The following is an 18,137-nucleotide window of genomic DNA, read 5'->3' as shown; positions in this document are numbered from 1 at the left end:
AAGCACAGCTTTCAAAGGAAGCTTAGTCTGATTACATGTTTGGGAGACAAGGAGGCCAGTGAGGAGGCTCTTATGGAAGGCCAGGTGTGAGGAACTAGGCCCCTAAGGACAGAGGAATGGGAAGGGAGGAAGGGATGTGAGGAATGAGGGGAATGAAAATCACTAGAATTTAGTAACAGACTGGTTGGTTGTGGAGAACAAGAGAGAAGGCCCAGCAGCATTACTAGAGACAGAAGGGAGCAGTGCTGGGCAGGGAGAGCCCAGGAACAAAGAAGGATGAAGTGGAGGAATTGGTTCAAATACAGCTCAGCTCATTTTTCCAAGTCCTAACTAACCAGCCATCCCAGGCACCTCCGCTGGCTCTGGTTAGGCTGAACCAGGGTAGATAAGCCTTTTGGTTGGGCAAGAAGTGAAAGTCCGAGTGGCCCTGGGCATCCCAAGCAGGCAGAAGGGAAAACTTGGTTAGGCAGATGTGACGGCAGAGTTGCAGCAGCTGGGGGGCAACCGTGAAGCTCTAGGGCTTCGTAGAGGGGTTTTGAGTGGGCACAGGCAGTTCGAAGCCATCGATGACGGAGAACAAAGGCATGTGGAGCTATAGGGATGTAAACCAAAATGGAGTGAAGTCACCACCAGCAAGAATACAGCTCATTCTGCTGGCAGGATCAGCCAGGCAGAAGAGACCTGCTGCCAAGAAGATGGCAGAGGGAGACCCAGGTGGGAAAGAGACCCAGCGAGAGCAAGCACTTTCTGAGTGATGCCATGTATCCAGCAGTGCAGTAGATGCTTTATTGAAAGGTTATTTCCATATTTTCAGTAACCCTCTGAGGCAGGCACTGAGGTTCCTATCCCTTTGCAAATGGGGTAACTGAAGCTGGGAGGAATTAAGTGAAATTTCCAAGTCCACAATGTAGTAAACAGGCATCCCTTAGAGCAGCCTGGCCGATTTCTATCCTGCTCCTACCAGCCTTCAACTTGGATGGAGCAATAGTTTGCATGTCTGCTACATTCCAGGAAGAGGGGACCCAAACAGCTGGCCCCCACCCTCATTCTAAACTTAAAATTCGAGGGATAGTCCCTTATTGTCCAGCATTAAAACCAAAACTGTGTGAGTTTAGAGTTAGAATATATAAAATTTCAGAATGTAACTTCTATAAACATGTGTTCGTTTTAATTAATATAGATGGCTAGTATTCATACTAGGCACTTCCTTAACTCCTGATCCTGTTGTAATTCGCAGCACAGCCTGTGTAGTAGGTATTGTGATATCCCTTTTCATTGATGAAGAAACTGAGGTTCAGAGTGGGTAAGGGGCTTGCCCTCACATAGCTTGTAAGTGGTGAAGCCACATCTGTATGGCTGTAGAGCCAGCATTCTTTCAGCTGCACTAACCTACCTCCTTTAAACAAGAACTAAGTCTAATTGATGAGAGTGTCCCACATGAAAATTAAAGAACAATGAAGTACTAAGCAATATAGTACTAAAAGCTGAAGGGTTCAGAAAAGGGAAAGAGCTACTGGGGCTGGTCTGCTGCTGAAACAGAAGCGTGCCGGAGCCAGGCCCTGGAGGAAGGGCGACATGAGACCTGCGAAAGCTGGGAGAGTGGACAGGGTCGTTGCAGCGGGAGCAAAGCAAGGAGATAGAGTCGGTGTGCCTTGTTCCACTGAGAAGATGGAATGGGTCGGAGTGAAGAGGAAATGAAAAATAGGAGATAATTAAAGGGAACATCAAGTAAAATTTCATAGAAGAGAGGATATAAAGATGAGGGAAGAAAGAGCCAAAGATTAAGACCAAGATTCTTGACTGGAGAGGATGGACAGTGAACAAAGATAGAACAGTGGAGTCAGATCATGCACATACTTACTTATGCAAAATCAACTGAATGTACTTAGTGAGTGAGCGAGAGAAGGGAGGGGAACAATTGAAACAGTGCAGGTGATGCTGCCCAACTTCCCATCCAGAGAGCAGCTGCCCTGGGGCGAGGAGTTACCACCCCAGAACTGGGACATGGGGATGTGTCATTCCCTCAGCTGTTCTCAGTTCTTGTGCTCGTCTCTCTCACGCTGTGAACCTTTCACTATGTTGATTGTGCCCTGGTGATCAAAGAAAAGGAATTTCTCATACAATATGAGCCAACTAGTTATTCTGTGTGAAATGGATAAAAACAAACAAACCCAACAGTCCTCATTGGCCATGCTGGAGAAAATTTGTATTCCGCAGCTTTTACCTGAGAGTCTAACTTTAGACCTGAAGATGCAACTCCAGGACAGCTGACAAGGCAAGGTATCCTTAGAAAGCCTGGGAGTGACAGTAACAGAAAACTCAATGCAGACTAATTTAAAACAATAAAGGGAATGTATTGGCTTAGCTACCTGATAAGTCCAGATATAAGATGGGCTTCAGGCAACAGGCAAGTTCTAATCTATGGCGTAATTATGTTACCAATGTCCTTTCTGACCGTATGTCCATTCTGCCTTGTACTATGTCAGCTTTGTCCTAAAACTGACTTCCTTTATAAGATGGTAGCCAGCACTAATCAGGACTATGGGCTTTTTATTACATATCCAGAGAGAGAGAAAGAGCTTCCCTAAATAATCAGAAAAAGGCCTGGGTGTCCTCTGGTTAGATCATTTTCAGTCATTTCTATCCTGCCCATGTCTGAACCAGTACTGGGAGGATGAGCTAGGGTTATGCTGTTTATCATGAATAAACAAGGTGCCCCAAATGTGGGATCAGGTCACTGTAACCCAAAATCTAGGAAATCCAGGTCCTCTTAGAAAAAGGAAAGATTATAGTTGATGCTAAAGAGACAACTAACAGTGTTCTTTTTGGAAGCCCCCTGGCCAAGAAGATGAGTTTAGTTTAGGCCATGAGCATTTATTCAGCTGACAATTGCTGGTTTACTGCTCTTGACTGGCCACTGTGCCAGGTTTGGGACCACAGAAATGAGTAAAACATGACCTCTTTTTTTAAAAATCAAGTTAGAGACAAACACATAAACAATGTGAGAAGGACTTTGACAGAGACCAGCACACAGTTCTGAGAAGCAGAGAATGGAGCAAATTACTATGCCCAGTCTCCAGCCTTTGCTGATATGCATTTGTTTGGTTAACTGCTGCTGATGGAGGTTACGAACCTCAGAGGTCAACCTCCCTGAACTGGAATCCTTAGGGCCTCAGGAGATGTTCTGGGTTTTAGGGCCTGAGGAGATGTGTTGCCCCACCACACAAAAACATACAAGTTGCTTGGGAAATCTCTTTATTGCCTCTTTCTGTTTTACATATTGGGATTCTGCAAATCAGTGTTTAAAGGAAGAGGTCCCCTGCGAATGCAAACCACTGAGCTAGCCCACCCACCTCACTTTACCAAGAAGGAAATTGGAGTTCATAAAACAAGAGTGCATGTACTCAGAGTCACACATCTGATCAATGCTTGAGCCAAGACAGGAACCTGAACACCCTTATTCCATCCCAGCGCTCATGTATATGACTCACTACCAGGCTTTGAGAAAGAAGATTGGTGGCCAGTTCATGATAGGCAAACGCCCACTGATGAAAGGATCTGAAAAAAATCCGAAGAAGTGGAATTAGGGCTGAGAGGGTAAAGAGTGGACTTCAAAAGGAAGGGACTATCCCCTCCAACTTCAAGAAGTTTACAGTAATGTTGGGGACCAGCTGTTTGGGTCCCCTCACCCTGGATGTAGCCCGAGCCCAGCTGAGGGCTGGGAGGAAGAGACTAGAACGGCCAGGCTGCTCTAAGGGGAGCCTGGGGTGGGCAGCCAGCACGTTTCATTCTCTTCTCACCCAAGGTGCCTCATCACAGGGTGGAGAGAACCTGCAAAAAGCAACCTCAACTTTTTCCCGGACCAGAGAGAATAAGCACAGGATGCTGAGGGGTGGGAATCCCACACTCAGAGAAGATGAAGGTGCTCCTGAAGCTGTGGGCCCTGATTGCACCAAATCCAGGCATTCATGGGAAGAAATCTACTTTGAGACTGTCTGCTTCATCAAAATTCAGCTAGTAATAAATCAATAAATCAGAAAATCAAGTTAGTCTAGGTCAATAGCTCTATCCTTCTGACCCAAACCATACCTGCATTCGTTCCCTCTCAGTGTGGGAATACAGCACACATGAGCACACAGACACTTGTCTGGGGGAGCCATTTATCCCTGCATCCTTCTCAGTGACTCTTAACTTATGAGCCTTATTCTCAGCACTTAGTAAAACCCCTGCCACTGTGAGGCACTACTGGGGACCTTTCAACAAGTCCCCCAAGGCCCAAGTCTCCTGGGGCCATGAACTTTTGAAAAAAGCCAGCACCCACACTCTGGGAGGCAGTGGTCAATTGCAGTGCATTGCTTCCCTCTTTGCTTTAGTCTCCCTCCTTCCCTTGTCTTTCTTCCCCTCCTCATCTTTCATTTCTCTCTTCTTCCTTCGTCAGTTCCCCCTCCCTGTCCTAAGCCTTGGTGGTCCTCCAGCCCCACTGGGACACTGTAGAATGGGGTCAGAATACCAGCCCAAAGAAAGCAGGAGGGCAAGTTCTCTTGCGAGGACCCCTCGCCCACTGGCCTGCCTGCCTTCTCTGTCCCTCCCAGGCCTCCAGAGATGGATGTCACCCGCCTGCTCCTGGCCACCCTGCTGGTCTGCCTGTGCTTCCTCACTGCCTACAGCCACCTGGTACCTGAGGAAAAGCCCAGAGATGACAGGAGACTGATGAGCAACTGCTCCGTGAACCTGCTGGGTTCCCCATGTGTCTATATTGTGGGTAAGTAGCCTGGCCTAGGGCCCAGGGCACTGATCCATAAGAATGGGCTGCAGGATTTCAAATATGCTTCCCAGGCTGATACTAGGATCCACTGTTATAGGTCAGAGTTCCTTTGTGCTCATTCCTCAAAATAATCCTGGAGGAATAAAGCGTCCCTTGACTCACTTGGTTTGGGAAAGAAAGCTCTGCATGCCACTAGTGTAATATGCAGCTTAGCATGTTAGAACTTTTGAGAACGCCTGAGGTCAAGACACTTGGTGCATCTGGTTTAACTTAGCATTTCAGAATTTTATTGAATCATAGAACTCCCAACAGTAAAAATTTTAGGAAATGCTGCAGAATATAACCAAGTCTGGGACAAACTAGTCTTTTCATTGCCAGAGTTGAGAATTGAGAATGACTGCTCAGGGAAAAACGTCAGACATTAGAGCCACTGGAGATCTTTTTGTTAGACTTCGTCTGATAATAACAAATATACTTACAGTGTCGCTAGGCACTGTGAAATGAGTACTTTTTTTTTGGTATCATTAATATACAATTACATGAGCTACATTGTGGTTACTAGATTCCCCCCATTATAAAGTCCCCACCACATAACCATTACAGTCACTGTCCATCAGCTTAGTAAGATGCTATAGAATCACTACTTGTCTTCTCTGTGCTATACTGCCTTTCCCGTGCCCCCCACCGCTATATTATGTGTGCTAATTGTAATGTCCCTTGTTCCCCTTCTCCCTCCCTTCCCACCCACTCCACCCCCCACCCCCAAGTCCCTTTCCCTTTGGCAACTGTTAGTCCATTCTTGGGTACTGTGAGTCTGCTACTGTTTTGTTCCTTCAGTTTTTGCTTTGTTCTTATGCTCCAAGATGAGTGAAATCATTTGGTACTTGTCTTTCTCCACCTGGCTTATTTCACTGAGCATAATACCCTCTAGCTCCATCCATGTTGTTGCAAATGGTAGGATTTGTTTTCTTCTTATGGCTGAATAATACGAAATGAGTACTATTTTTATTCCTTTTTCACACTGAGGAAATTGAGGCTTGCAAAAGTTAAATAAGTAACATAATATCACATAGTTCTTAATTAGCAGAGCCAGAATTCAAACCCAGGTGTTTAACTCCAGAACCTAAGTGCAATACTAATATCCCTTACTACCTTGCTTCTCACTAGAAAGAGAGAATATTCTAGATATATCAGGGAAGAGCAGAGAAGGGGCTAGGGCATATCAACGTTGATTAATTACCTCCAATGTACCAGACTTTTCACTTTATAAACATCCTTCGTTTATCCTTAAGGCAACCCAGCAAAGTGGTATTACAGTACCCTATTTGCAGATGAGAAAAGTGAATCTTAAGGAGGTTAAGTAGGTTGCCTAAGGTTAAACAGCTGTTATAAGGCAGAGTTAGGGTTCCAGTCAGGTGTGCCTGGCTCCAAAGCCCTGAGAAATGGAAAATAAGAATACAAGAGCACGGGGAAAGCAGTACAACACAGAGAAGACAAGTAGTGATTGTCTAGCATCTTACTACGCTGATGGACAGTGACTGTAATGGGGTATGTGGTGGGGACTTGATAATGGGGGGAGTCTAGTAACCATAATGTTGCTCATGTAATTGTACATTAATGGTACCAAAATAAAAAATAAAAATAAAAAAAAGAATACAGGAAACACAGGTCCATCTATATACATGACACTAAGTCTGTTTTACAAGGCCTTCTGGGATTTCCCCTTTGCCTTTCCACAGAGGAAAGGCACTTGGCTCTCCGTTCCAAGCCCCAGGTTAGCACCCAGGCTAACAAGAACCTGCTGGCCCAAGTCTCAAGATGTGATCCATCTAGACAACCTCCCCCTCCCAACCTCTCCCCAGTCCTGGGACTTCCTGGAGCCCCTTCAGTGCCTCCCACTTCGTAGCAGCTCAGGGCCCCCAGAAACATCTGGTTTTGTTCCTTCTGTCTCTCTTTGAAGCACTGAACAAGAAATCCAAAAACATCAGCAGAAAAGAGGCAGAACAGGAGAAGAGATTTTCCAAGGTAGGCCTGGGAGTTCTCACTGTGGGGGTGGGACTGGACTTAAAAGGGAGTTCTTGCTAGGAAATATTTTCCAGAACTACATGAACGAAAGAAACTGAAAGCCACCTAAAGGCTTCCTGGCCTTCCTTGTTCAGTAACTAACATAAAATCACACAGTTCTTACTTAGCAGAGCTGGAATTCAAACCTGGATATTTAACTCCAGAACCTAAGTTCAAAACTAACATCCTTTACTGCCTTGCCTCTCACCAGGAAAACAGGATATTCTAGACCTGTCAGGAAAGAGCAGGGAGTGCACTCACATTGATCATCTTCAATGTGCCTGAGCCAGACCACCACCCCACCCAGCAGAAGCTTGGAGAGCTGAGGTCTATTGAGCAAAATAGCTTACCTGCTAAAAAAGCATCTTCTTATACTAGCTATCCCTCCACCAGAAATTCTACCATCACTCATTCCTTTTTTAGTTGAAATCTAGTTGATATATAATCTTATATTAGTTTCAAGTATACCACACAGTGGTTCAACAGTTAGCCATATTATTAAATCCTCCCCTCACCGCAGTACAGCCACTATCTGTCAACATAGGAAGAAGTTACAGAATCATTGGCTATATTCTCCATGCTGTATTACTATCCCCATGACCAACCTACACTATGATTGCCAATTTTTGTGCCCCTTTAACCCTCTCCCCATACTCCCACCCCAACTGCTTCCCTATGGTAACCAACAGTCCCTTTACTCATTCTTTTGGATAAATTCAATGTTTTCTAAACTTCAGTTATTTCAGAACCATTTCCACAACTTTTGCCATGACTGATTTTCATCTATTTAATATATTTGTTTAAAATTAAAACTTAAAAAAAATGTATGTATATATAACTATGATAGAAAACCAGTATTACTTATCATAAATAGGAGGTAACCACAAAAATAAGTAACATGAAAATAGAATATTGTTAGGAGATTCATTTGGATAGTGTTGCCTACCAAAGGTTCTAAATCTGAGGCTTACTCTGTGTTAAAAGCAGACTGGAAAGTGTTAGGGAACCATTAAGGATATACTGACACCAAACTGAGCCTTTCAAGATGAAAGAGATTGAAAAAGGCATCCTTTCTCACCAACATGATTCAGCATCATTTAATATTCATGTTCCACCTAAAATCACACCACCATAGTACAGCTTCTCACACTTTGGGAAATACTGGATTAAGGCATTGTTGAATGCCTTATTAATAATGTGAAACATACACATTATTCCTGTCTTAGTGCGCCTCAGTTTATCACATCAGCTGTAGCCAAAGCAGGGAGTCCTGGATTAGGCATTGGGAAATGGGTCCTGGCACTGTGTGATCTTGAGAAAATCCCTGGTCCTCTCTGGGCCTTCAGTAAAGTAAACAAGCAGATCAGATGATTGACATATAAGAATATATAATTGACAAATTAATTTACATGCTAGGTACTAGGAATGTAGAAGTGAACAAGAGAGATACATCTGATTTCATGAAGCTTATGTTCCTGTGGGGAAAAGAGGTGAACAAGTAAACCAATAAATAGGTAAGATATATTCAGAATGATGATAAACATTGTGAAGGAATTTAAAACAGTAATGAGACACACTGAAGGGAAGGCTTGTTGGAGAAAGCCTAAAGAAGCAGCGCTTAAATATAAAGACTGAAAAATTCAGTAATCTCGAGCAGCTATGCCCAAAAGAAATACAGTGAGCCACACATATAATTTAAAATTTTCTAGTAGTCACATTTTAAAAAGTAAAAAGAAGCACGTACTTGAAAATATTTAACCCAGTATATCCAAAATATTATTTTAATATGTAATCAATATAAAAAGTTGAGATATTTTACATTCATTTTTTTGCACTCTTTGAAACCTGGTGTATATTTTACATTTACAGCACATCTCAATTCCAATGCTACTGTTTAACAGTTTAAGTCAAATGTAGTCCTAACAAAGTTTTTAGTGAAAAAATTTTACACTAGTTTTAATTAAAATTAAATAAAATTTGAAGCTTCAGTTCTTCAGTTGCACTAGACTCATTTCAAGTACTCAGGAGCCACATACACATATGACTAGTGGCTACCTGTATTGAGCAGCACTGTCCCTAGGAAGGAGGCGGCCAGCTCAAAGGCCCTGCAGCAGGAACTCATTTTCCATGCACAGAAAGCAGGCCAGCAAGGCAGTGCGGCAGATAGGTCTGAAAGGTGGGCGGGTCCACCACAGAGGGCCTCAAGGGCCAAGTCGTTTGTTTCATTCTAGCTGCAAAGAAAACCACCGCGAGGTTTAGGCCAGAGTAGATGCCATCATAGGTTTTAGGAGAGGTCCCTTTGGTGCACTGGAGGGTGGGCTGTCAGGAAACCAGGACAGCAGACAGAAGATAACCAGGGCCCCAGGGTAGCAGAGGTGGTGAGGAAGTGGGTGAACCTCGGATTGACTGTGAAGGCAGAACTGCAGGGATTGTGCGCAACTGGAAGGGAGACGCCAGAGATGGTAGTTTTTTTAAAGTGTGGAGCTGCGTGGGATCCCCTAGGGAGAAAAGAGGGCCAGATTAGGCCAGTTGAGTTTTGGTGGTGAGGAGGTCAGGGACACATGACTAGGGGAGCAGGCGGGCACCCGCTGGGGGTGCTCTGGGGACAGGAGCCGAGCGGGCTGCGGATGTCAGCCCTGTGCCTCCGTACCTCAAGGAGTTGCCAGGCAGAGGTGAGGACGGGTGGGGCGGCCGTGGCCGTCTCGGGCAGCCCCAGCGTTTCCCTGCAGAAACAGTCTCCGATGAAGAAGGTGGCTCGACCCCGGCCCCCGCCGCCCACCCCCTGCGTAGCCACCCACAAGAGCTGCTGGCCACCGTCACCCGCCTGCTGCGACCCGTGCGCCTCCTGCCAGTGCCGCTTCTTCCGCAGCGCCTGCTCCTGCCGCGTGCTCAGCCGCACCTGCTGAGCGTCCTGCCTCCCGGCTCCCCGGGGACCCGAGGGGCCCTTTCCTGGCGGGTAATCTGTAGGAGGTATGGCTAGGAAGTCCTAAGCGCGGGCGTGGCTGCTGAGGTTGGGCCGGAGCTTTCCGGACGCATGACTTCAGGGAGACTTGGTTTGGTCTTGGCTAAAAATCAAATATATGTAGGCTGCTCGAAAGTGTGTGGCTCTCTCTGACGTCCCGCGGACTGCGCATGCGCTGTCCTCTGGGCCTGGGAAAGCCGGATTACCTGCTTTAAGGGCTGCACTCCCGTTAAGAGTTTCTCCGCTGGAGACAATGCTGCCCCCTAAAGCTGGGAATACGCAAAGCTGCTTCCAAATCCAGGAAATGCAGACTATTCAGGCAGAGAAGTATTAAGGAGTGGCCTTACCCCCTTCTAAGGAGCTCCTATCGCCCCCTAAAAAAACAGGAAAGGTGAGCCATATACAGGCTCACCGGGTTGTCCGTCCTGGGGAGTCTTCAGATAAAAACAAGAATGGTTGTGACTGGGTTTTGCCTCAGGTCCCTGCAGCCAGAAGCTTCTGGTCTGCGGGTCCTAGAGCCGTAAGAGGCTCCCAAACAAAGGTGCCGCTTGTGCCGGCTCCCTTTCTCCCAGAGGCCAGAGGCCTTGGGGCTTAAGATGAATTATTCCCACTCCAGGCTAAGTGAACACTGACTATGGGTCCCCAGGCATTTTAAACTCCAGCAGCCTAGAGTTTGGTCTCCAAGTAAGAAGCAGGAGTTCGGGAATCCTTCCTCACTCCGACCCAGCTCTGTCAGCCAGGAACCAGGCAGTGGGCCTAGGCATGGTGAGTAGGCAGCAATCTTTGTCCTGAATTATTGGGGCCTGTCACCTAAAATGTCCCAAGTATTGCCTGAAATTCCATCCTTAGAGCTTCTTTGAGTCTGTGAGAAACTGAGTGCAGCACTACATCTTTGGAAGGACCCTGCAAGGGGAGCATGTGAGATGCTGCTTTGGGGACAGAGCAGGTAGAGGGGGCAGTAAGATCTGTGAGGAAGGATCAGCCAGCACTGGGGGTCACATGGGAACTCCCAGTGCCTCGAGGGACAAAGGCTCCGCTAGGGGCATACCTGTTGGTAGGGAGAAAAGGTGAGGTGCTACCTGTCCATACCCGCCGGAAGCTGGAGCTCTTCCCCAAGGAATCACTATAAGCAAGAAAGATAAAGCTGCTAACAATGATGGCATAACAAGATCATTTTTAAAAGGCCTGTACACAAGAAAGATTCTAGGGAGGCTGTCAGACAGAATTATGTGGAGCAGTTGCTTCAACCCCGATAACTACCCTGTATCTCTGCCCACAGAGGTGAAGACAGTGGGACTCAAGGGCCAATATAGGCAACACAACTCTCCTGGCCCACTTGTCCACTTACAGTCTTCCACTTTTTAAATTCTGTAAAACTCTATCTTTTCCAAGGACTTTTTCCCAACTGGAAAAAAAAACCCCAGGTTGTGCCTGCGGTGACATAGCTAGTATGGAATCTGGAAGGCAAACCTCAGACCCTGCATTGGATAGAATAGGAACCACCTGGATGGAGCACAAGAAAGATGGGTACTCCAGGCGAGGCTGGTGACACAAGTCTGCACACTTGGCAAGTCTCTATGTTTCTCTGGGCTTTCATTTCCTGTCTATAAGTGGGAAATAATCATTCTTGCTGTTCTTATTATAAATCTGAGATAGTAATGCTTCCTGTGCCTTACAAAAACACACACACACAGAGAAACGCTATCAGTTGTTTGTTTTGTTTTCTGTCATTAGGCTGCAAGCCTGTAGGGCAAGAAGCTTTTGGTCTTGTACCACAGCAGCTGCTGAGAAAATGTCAGTAATAAGAATCTTGGGACCATACTGCAAACTCTGCGTCTGTGTTTTCTAGACATTGCTCACCAAACAGGCACAATTTGGCCCCCGGGGGTGAGGCTTGGGGTGCAAAGCCAAAGACCCTATCCATTAGTGACAAAACTAGTTGGCTGTTGGGTCCAGACAATGACTTGGAAGACCAACCCATTCACTCATTCAGCAAATATGTATTAAACACCTACTATGTGCCACACATTATGCCAGGTGCTGTGGAAACTGTGTTAAACAAACAAATCTAATATGGATTCTCTCCTTACAGAGCTTGCGGGCCAGTGGGCCATGACCACTGACCCTTGTTAGAAGCTAAAACCATTGTTAGCAAATGTGGTCTATTCCCTCTGATTTTCAGTTTTTGTTTCTATTGACTCAGATCCCTGGTTAGGTATTTATATGTCCAGGTTCTCCTTCAGATTGAGACCCTAACATTTCTCCACCTTTTCAGAATTCTTCAAACCTTAAGGTCCTAAAAATGTAATTCTGCCAAGTCCTGCCTGAGTGATCAGTATTGAAACACATCTGTGGCTCAGTTATGTTTCCACCATTATGAAGATCTTCCCCTTCCCCAAGACTTACCACACCATTGTTTTCTCCCTCCTCTGCTACCCCCTCCAACTTTTTCTCTCTCATACACACTCAGGATGAACTCTGTTCTAGAAAGATTTGTTCCACTTTTGTGGCTTGATTCAGGATCATTTCTTCCTCTATGGCATGGTCTTAACTCATGTGCAAATTCTCACAGCTTAGCCTTGAACAAGTCACTGGCTTCTTGATGCTACTACCATTTACCCATTTGCAAAATGAAGAGTAAATCAGAGTATATTGGTTGCAAACAACAGAAACAGTTCTGGCTGGCCTATCCAAAAAAAAGAGGGGGCAGTAGTCTACTGGAGAGGTCTGTGAACCTCAAAGAATCAAAGGAAAAGCCATACAACAAGCCTCAAAAAGCACAGTACCCTGAGGGGTGCTAAAGGAGCCAGGTCAGAGAAACCAATGGACAATGTCTTCAGGGCAAGACCACAGGAATAGTCAGCTCCAAACACTTGGCCACTTGCATTGGACAATATTAATTCAAACTCCCAGAAGAAAGGATTGGAGTGACCTGACATGGTACCCAGGAAAGGATGGTCCATTTTAGATTATAGTCCCACAAAATCTGTTTGTAATGTAGGAAAGGTAATTCTCCAAAAGACAATAAAAAATACAATTGTAATGGGTGAAAATCTGCAACTGGCTACTATGAGAGACCTGGACTCCAGATTTATTTTGAGAATACTTCCAGCCCCAGAAATTCTGCAACATAATCTGAAGTAATATTTTTTTTCTTTTCTTTTCTTTTCTTTTCTTTTCTTTGAGAGGTGCCCTTTACTTAGTTGAAATCTTAAGGGGGAACCTCATTATATAATACACACTAAAGCAGTTTTAAATTAGTATAGTGTTATAATGATCACACAAAAATTTGAAATTTGGGATTAGAGATTAACCTCTTGTTAGCCTCAGCAACCAGTTTGTTTCCATCTTTTGGCTGCATACTACTGAGAAAGGTCTAATTTACACAGGGAAGTTGTTCAAAAAAGGTTTCAGCAGTTCACTCTGGGACCTCAGAACAGTCTTCTCTTAAACAGAAAACAGCAATAATAGGTTTATTTCAGAATCTGGTCCATGTGTTCACCAGTGTGGTAAAATTTGGTACATATCACATTTAAACACACATATTTTTATTACAGCTTTTAAAAGTGGAAATTAAAGTTTCCATGTTTCTTATGGTTCTACAGAAGGAATATACTTCAAAAACCACTCCCTAAGGGGTAGCAAGACCTTAGGGCCTCAAACCCCTTCTTAGATTGTGGACCATAGGGCAACCTATGGACAATCTTCGGTTCCTTATTCTAAGATCCTCCCCAGCTGTTTGAACAACCACAGATCTAGCATCTTCACCCACTGCCCAGAAATTACCTCCAGTCATACAAAGGAACTTTATAAATGATTTTAATTCCAAGAGCAAATTCCCATGTGGGAAGGGGACAGGATAGATGAAGAAAAAAATTTGAGTAGCCAAACCATCTATAGTAAATTTCAGATTAGTCTAGAGTATACTTGTTCCTCTCTTCTTCCATGCACCAAGAATTTTATTGTGGAATATAGGGGGTGTGTGTTGGGAAGGCTGGAGTGAGACAGGAATGTCTTTTGTTTTATTGGTAAAACCATCAAATGCTCATGTTCACTTCAGAAAGGAGTTTTCTACTGAAGGTTTGCAGAGAGACCATTGCTATTGCCAGCTCTCCCTGCAGACTGTGGGGGTTGTAGAGTCTAACTAGTTATGATCGTGATGGTGATGGTGGTGGTGATTGTACCATCTTGTTGTCTGGGGAGGCCAGCAAATAGCTTCATTCTTTTAGTTCCTAACGGTTTTCACACCTCCCAGGGCTCCTTTTTCCTGGACCCAATGGCTACATAGACTACCAGAGCAATAATAAAACACAACTACTAGAAAAATTAATATAATGATAATAATGATAAAAAATAACCTTCCCAAGTCACCTAAATTGGTAAGGTCACATTTACAAACCATTACGTGAGCTGATTTCCCTCAAAATCAAAGAGTAGAGCCTTATGACTTTAGGAAAAAGTTTAGTTTTTCTTCCCTTTCATTATTTATCCCAAATCTATCAACATCTAGAAATCTGCATAATGTGCATATTGGAGTTGCCCAGGAAAAAGTAGAGATGGGGCCTAGTAGGAAAGGAGGGCAGTACAGCCCCTGGGAAGCTGGGAAATAAAGAGAAGAGAGGGACTTGAGGGCGAGGGTACATTCAAGTCACTGGGCCAAGGGTTGTCCCTTTGGAATCCCAAGGCAGACTCAGTTTCCCAGTCTTAAATAATCTGGGAATTAATTAGTCTTTAAGATCTGGAGATCTTAAATTGATCTCTTTAGATAGACAGAATTTCCTATGCCTGGCTTTCAGTGGCCTAGTGGTTAAGGGTAGAAGCTTTGGAATAAGGTAGGCTAGGTGTGAAACCCAGTGCTGAGGTGTGAGGTCTAGGAACTACACTTAACCTCTCTGTGCTCTAGTTCTCTTATTTACAATAATGCCTAATCCAAGAAGCAAATCTGGGAGCCTAGGTATCATCCTGGCATGAAGTAGCTGCTCAATTAATAGTCACTGTTAGTATGATATTACGATAATGGCAGAACATATGGGCAGGATCTGACAGGAATACCCTTCTCCTCCAGGAAGGCCCAGCTGTACTGCATCCCAAGTAATCCTCAGTAATTCCGCCCAAGCCAGAATCACAGAGCCCCTGTTCACTGAAGCTTCTGGGGGGCCAAGACATGCCCACTTTTTCCAGGGTGCCTGAGGTTGCTCCCTCCCTGTTACCAGGGACCCAGGGCTGCTGCCCATATGTTCTGCCATTATCGTAATATCATACTAACAGTGACTATTAATTGAGCAGCTACTTCATGCCAGGATGATACCTAGGCTCCCAGATTTGCTTCTTGGATTAGGCATTATTGTAAATAAGAGAACTAGAGCACAGAGAGGTTAAGTGTAGTTCCTAGACCTCACACCTCAGCACTGGGTTTCACACCTAGCCTACCTTATTCCAAAGCTTCTACCCTTAACCACTAGGACACTGAAAGCCAGGCATAGGAAATTCTGTCTATCTAAAGCCAACACACCTTTCAAGAGACTGGGCCCCAAGTTATTTTCTTCCCACTTTCTTTTCTGTTGTCCTACAACCTGGCTCCAGTTCTCTTTTCCACCTCAGCAGGACTCTTGAAATTGCAAGGGACAACCACCAGTTCAAACGGGCTAAAGGAAAAGAGGAAACTTTGTTGTTGTTCTTGTTCACATCACTAAAAAATCCAGCAGGTAGGTCTAGTTTATAAAGTATGGCTAGATTCAGGCCCTCTGGAATGTGTCACTATGTCTCTCAATTCTGTGTTGGCATCATCCTCAGGCAGGCTTCCTCTCATAGGAGCAAAGAAGCAGTTCAAGTCTCATGTTCCTGCCAAGCCTGAAAGTGCCTTTTCTCCATTTTCAGGGCAGATGGGGCTCTTTTACAGTTGCCACCTGCCGTGGAACTAGCATGGGGCAAATTCTACAATACTTGGTATGGACCAGCAGCATAGGCATCACCTGGAACTATGTTAGAAATGCAAATAATAGGGCCCCATCCCAGACTTACTGAATCAGAAGCTCTGGGGGGTGGACCCATCATCTGTGTTTTAACAAGCCCTCCAGGTAGTTCTGATGCATGCTAAGTTTAAGAACCACTGGGTTAAGGAACAGCCTTTAGGGGAGCATACATAAGCCAGCAGATAGTAGAAGAGCAGGCATAGGTCCCCACAGAAAGACATACTGAGGCATGGCATTCTGTTGGATGTACTGTGGGTGTGTTCCCACCTATCTGTGTCTTTTGTACAGGGCAAGTATGAGAACAGTTGTGAGTGGACACACAGACTATTAGAGTGCCAGGAGTGTGAATTTGGGTACCAACTATTAATGGGAGTTGTCAGGAAAAGCCCACTGCCCAGAACTTGGACACCTTTGAGACCCTTGGGAAATTGACTCCTCCATCCTAGGAGAGGAAGCCAGTACTCCTGGGGAAATCTGGGTCTAAGAAGCACAGCCCCTACTGGGTCCAGGCACCCAGGTAAGTTCCAGGAGTCACTGTTGGACAATTCTCTATATTGTGGCATTCAAGATTTCTAGTAAAAGTCCCGAAGTCCTGAGTTTGGGATGGGTCTGGACCTACTTGAGTCATATGCCTGTCTTTGAGCCAGTTTGAAGAGTTCATCAATGAGGAACTAACTGAAACTGACTGACAAGACTTGGATCACATAAGCTACCTCCAACCCTGGCTACCTCCATCACTTCACTTGTCCCTTGGGACAGTCCTGAGTGGGTCTCAGCATCAACAGTGCCCACCATCCCTCCTGGGTTTTAGTCCATGCTGCCTCAAGTCCTCCAAGTTCCTCATTACTTGTCTCCAACAGGACCTGAAAAGGAATTTCAGCACCTCTAGCCCAGCAGGGCTCTCCTACTGCCGCCTGCCACATGGTGGGCAAAGGGCCTAGGTATCCAGGAAAGAGCTGTGACCTAGAGGCAAGCAGGACATCTGAAATCTCCAGGATGCCTCTGTATGTCACTGAAGCTCTTTGGGCCTCCATTTCTCCATACACAAATGCTGGATTCAGCTGTTAGGTACTCTAAGGTCCTTCCTAGTTCTAACATCCTGTGATTTTTCTAAAGTCTGTCTAATTTTCTAAGTATTCTAAATTTTCTGCCCTCAAAACAGCTCCCTCACATTCACTGGTACCTGACACAGACCTGTAAACTTGACATGAAACTCTTCATACACATCATTTGACCCTCAAAACAACCATCTGAGGTACATCTTTCTATCCCTGCTGTCATATGGTAAGTTAACAGAAAACCCAGGTCTCCTTTCAAAGCCCATCTCACTGTTCCACAAAACCATCTAGGCCTTAACCTCTCTTCTCCCTTTCCTGGACAAAAAAAACCCAGCCATGACCATGCTGGAGGCTACAGGGTCCTTGCCAGCTCCTTCTTTCCCCACGAAGCTGTACTGGTGGGGCCCAGACATCAGGAGTGGGGTCTGGGGATGTACGAGACACATCTCTTTCACTGTGGATACCTGGTCAGTGTCACACCTGTGACAGATTAGCAGACCTGAGGTCAGAGGTAAGACTGAGACAAAGATGTGAAAGCAAAGAGTGGGTTTGTTTGTTTTTTGAGGGGAGGGCGTTGGAGAAAGAAAAGGTTCTGAGAACTGGCAGGATATCCCCAAAGAGGAAAAGGGAAAATAAAACGCCAGGATAACAGAAACCAGAACTCCTGGGGGACCAGATTTGGGGGACTGGATGGGATGTCACAGGAGGGAACATCTGGAAAGGTATTCCTGTGTCTGGGAGGAGAAACACTTGAGGGAAGAGTATGCTTACATGTAGGCAGGGGCACCTTGGAGGGAGCAGCGTGACTGCTGAGCAACATCTAAACTCTGTGGCTCAGATGAACGGCGGCCTCCCACTTCTCTACTGAGAAGTCACTGTTCCAGAGACCACCATGGTAGAGTTATTGAGGGGTGCTGTGGGCAGCAATCTCTGGTGGCAGTCTTACCTTTAGGGGACCTGGGTTACGTTTTCCGAGTTACTGATCCAAGTATTGGGGAGTCTGAAACCAGGCTCCCTTCCTCTTAAGCCTGGGACCTGTGAGGGCGGAAAGGGCTTGGACTTTGGGCTCATAGAGTGTTACCTAGTACAAAAGCCAGCTTACGCTCATGGCCTCTCTCAGAGCCCATTACCTGATCTGTAAAACTGGAATTCAAGTCCCTACAAGGTTATCATGAGGAACAAATAAGGGCTTACTTAGCACAATGCCTGGCACACAGGTGTGCTGGGAAGAGCTGTGGCTCTGGTAGTGAATCTCAGTCTGTTTTGACCATTGGTGTCAGGATCAGTTGAGAAGTGGGTCCCATTTGTTACTAATA

General features: G+C 45.4%; 1 protein-coding gene across 4 annotated transcripts in view; it reads left to right on the top strand.

Moving 5' to 3' along the window:
- ASIP (agouti signaling protein) overlaps window positions 1–17,010 on the top strand; it is a 48,742-nt gene extending 31,732 nt beyond the window's left edge. For 3 of the 4 annotated variants that reach the window (XM_073236703.1, XM_073236701.1, XM_073236702.1), the window contains exons 3-4: window positions 4,593–4,762; window positions 9,559–17,010. In XM_073236703.1, coding sequence (XP_073092804.1) covers window positions 4,603–4,762; window positions 9,559–9,809 — 411 coding nt within the window. In that variant the 5' untranslated portion in view covers window positions 4,593–4,602 and the 3' untranslated portion in view covers window positions 9,810–17,010. Of the gene's footprint in view, window positions 1–4,592; window positions 4,763–6,725; window positions 6,791–9,558 lie in introns of all 4 variants that reach the window. The other variant, XM_073236704.1, reaches the window with a different exon arrangement.
- Window positions 17,011–18,137: the final 1,127 nt, after the last annotated feature.

This window comes from Manis javanica, chromosome 5, assembly GCF_040802235.1.
Source record: "Manis javanica isolate MJ-LG chromosome 5, MJ_LKY, whole genome shotgun sequence".
Lineage (NCBI taxonomy): Eukaryota > Metazoa > Chordata > Mammalia > Pholidota > Manidae > Manis > Manis javanica.
This window is presented reverse-complemented; position numbering and strand designations above follow the sequence as displayed.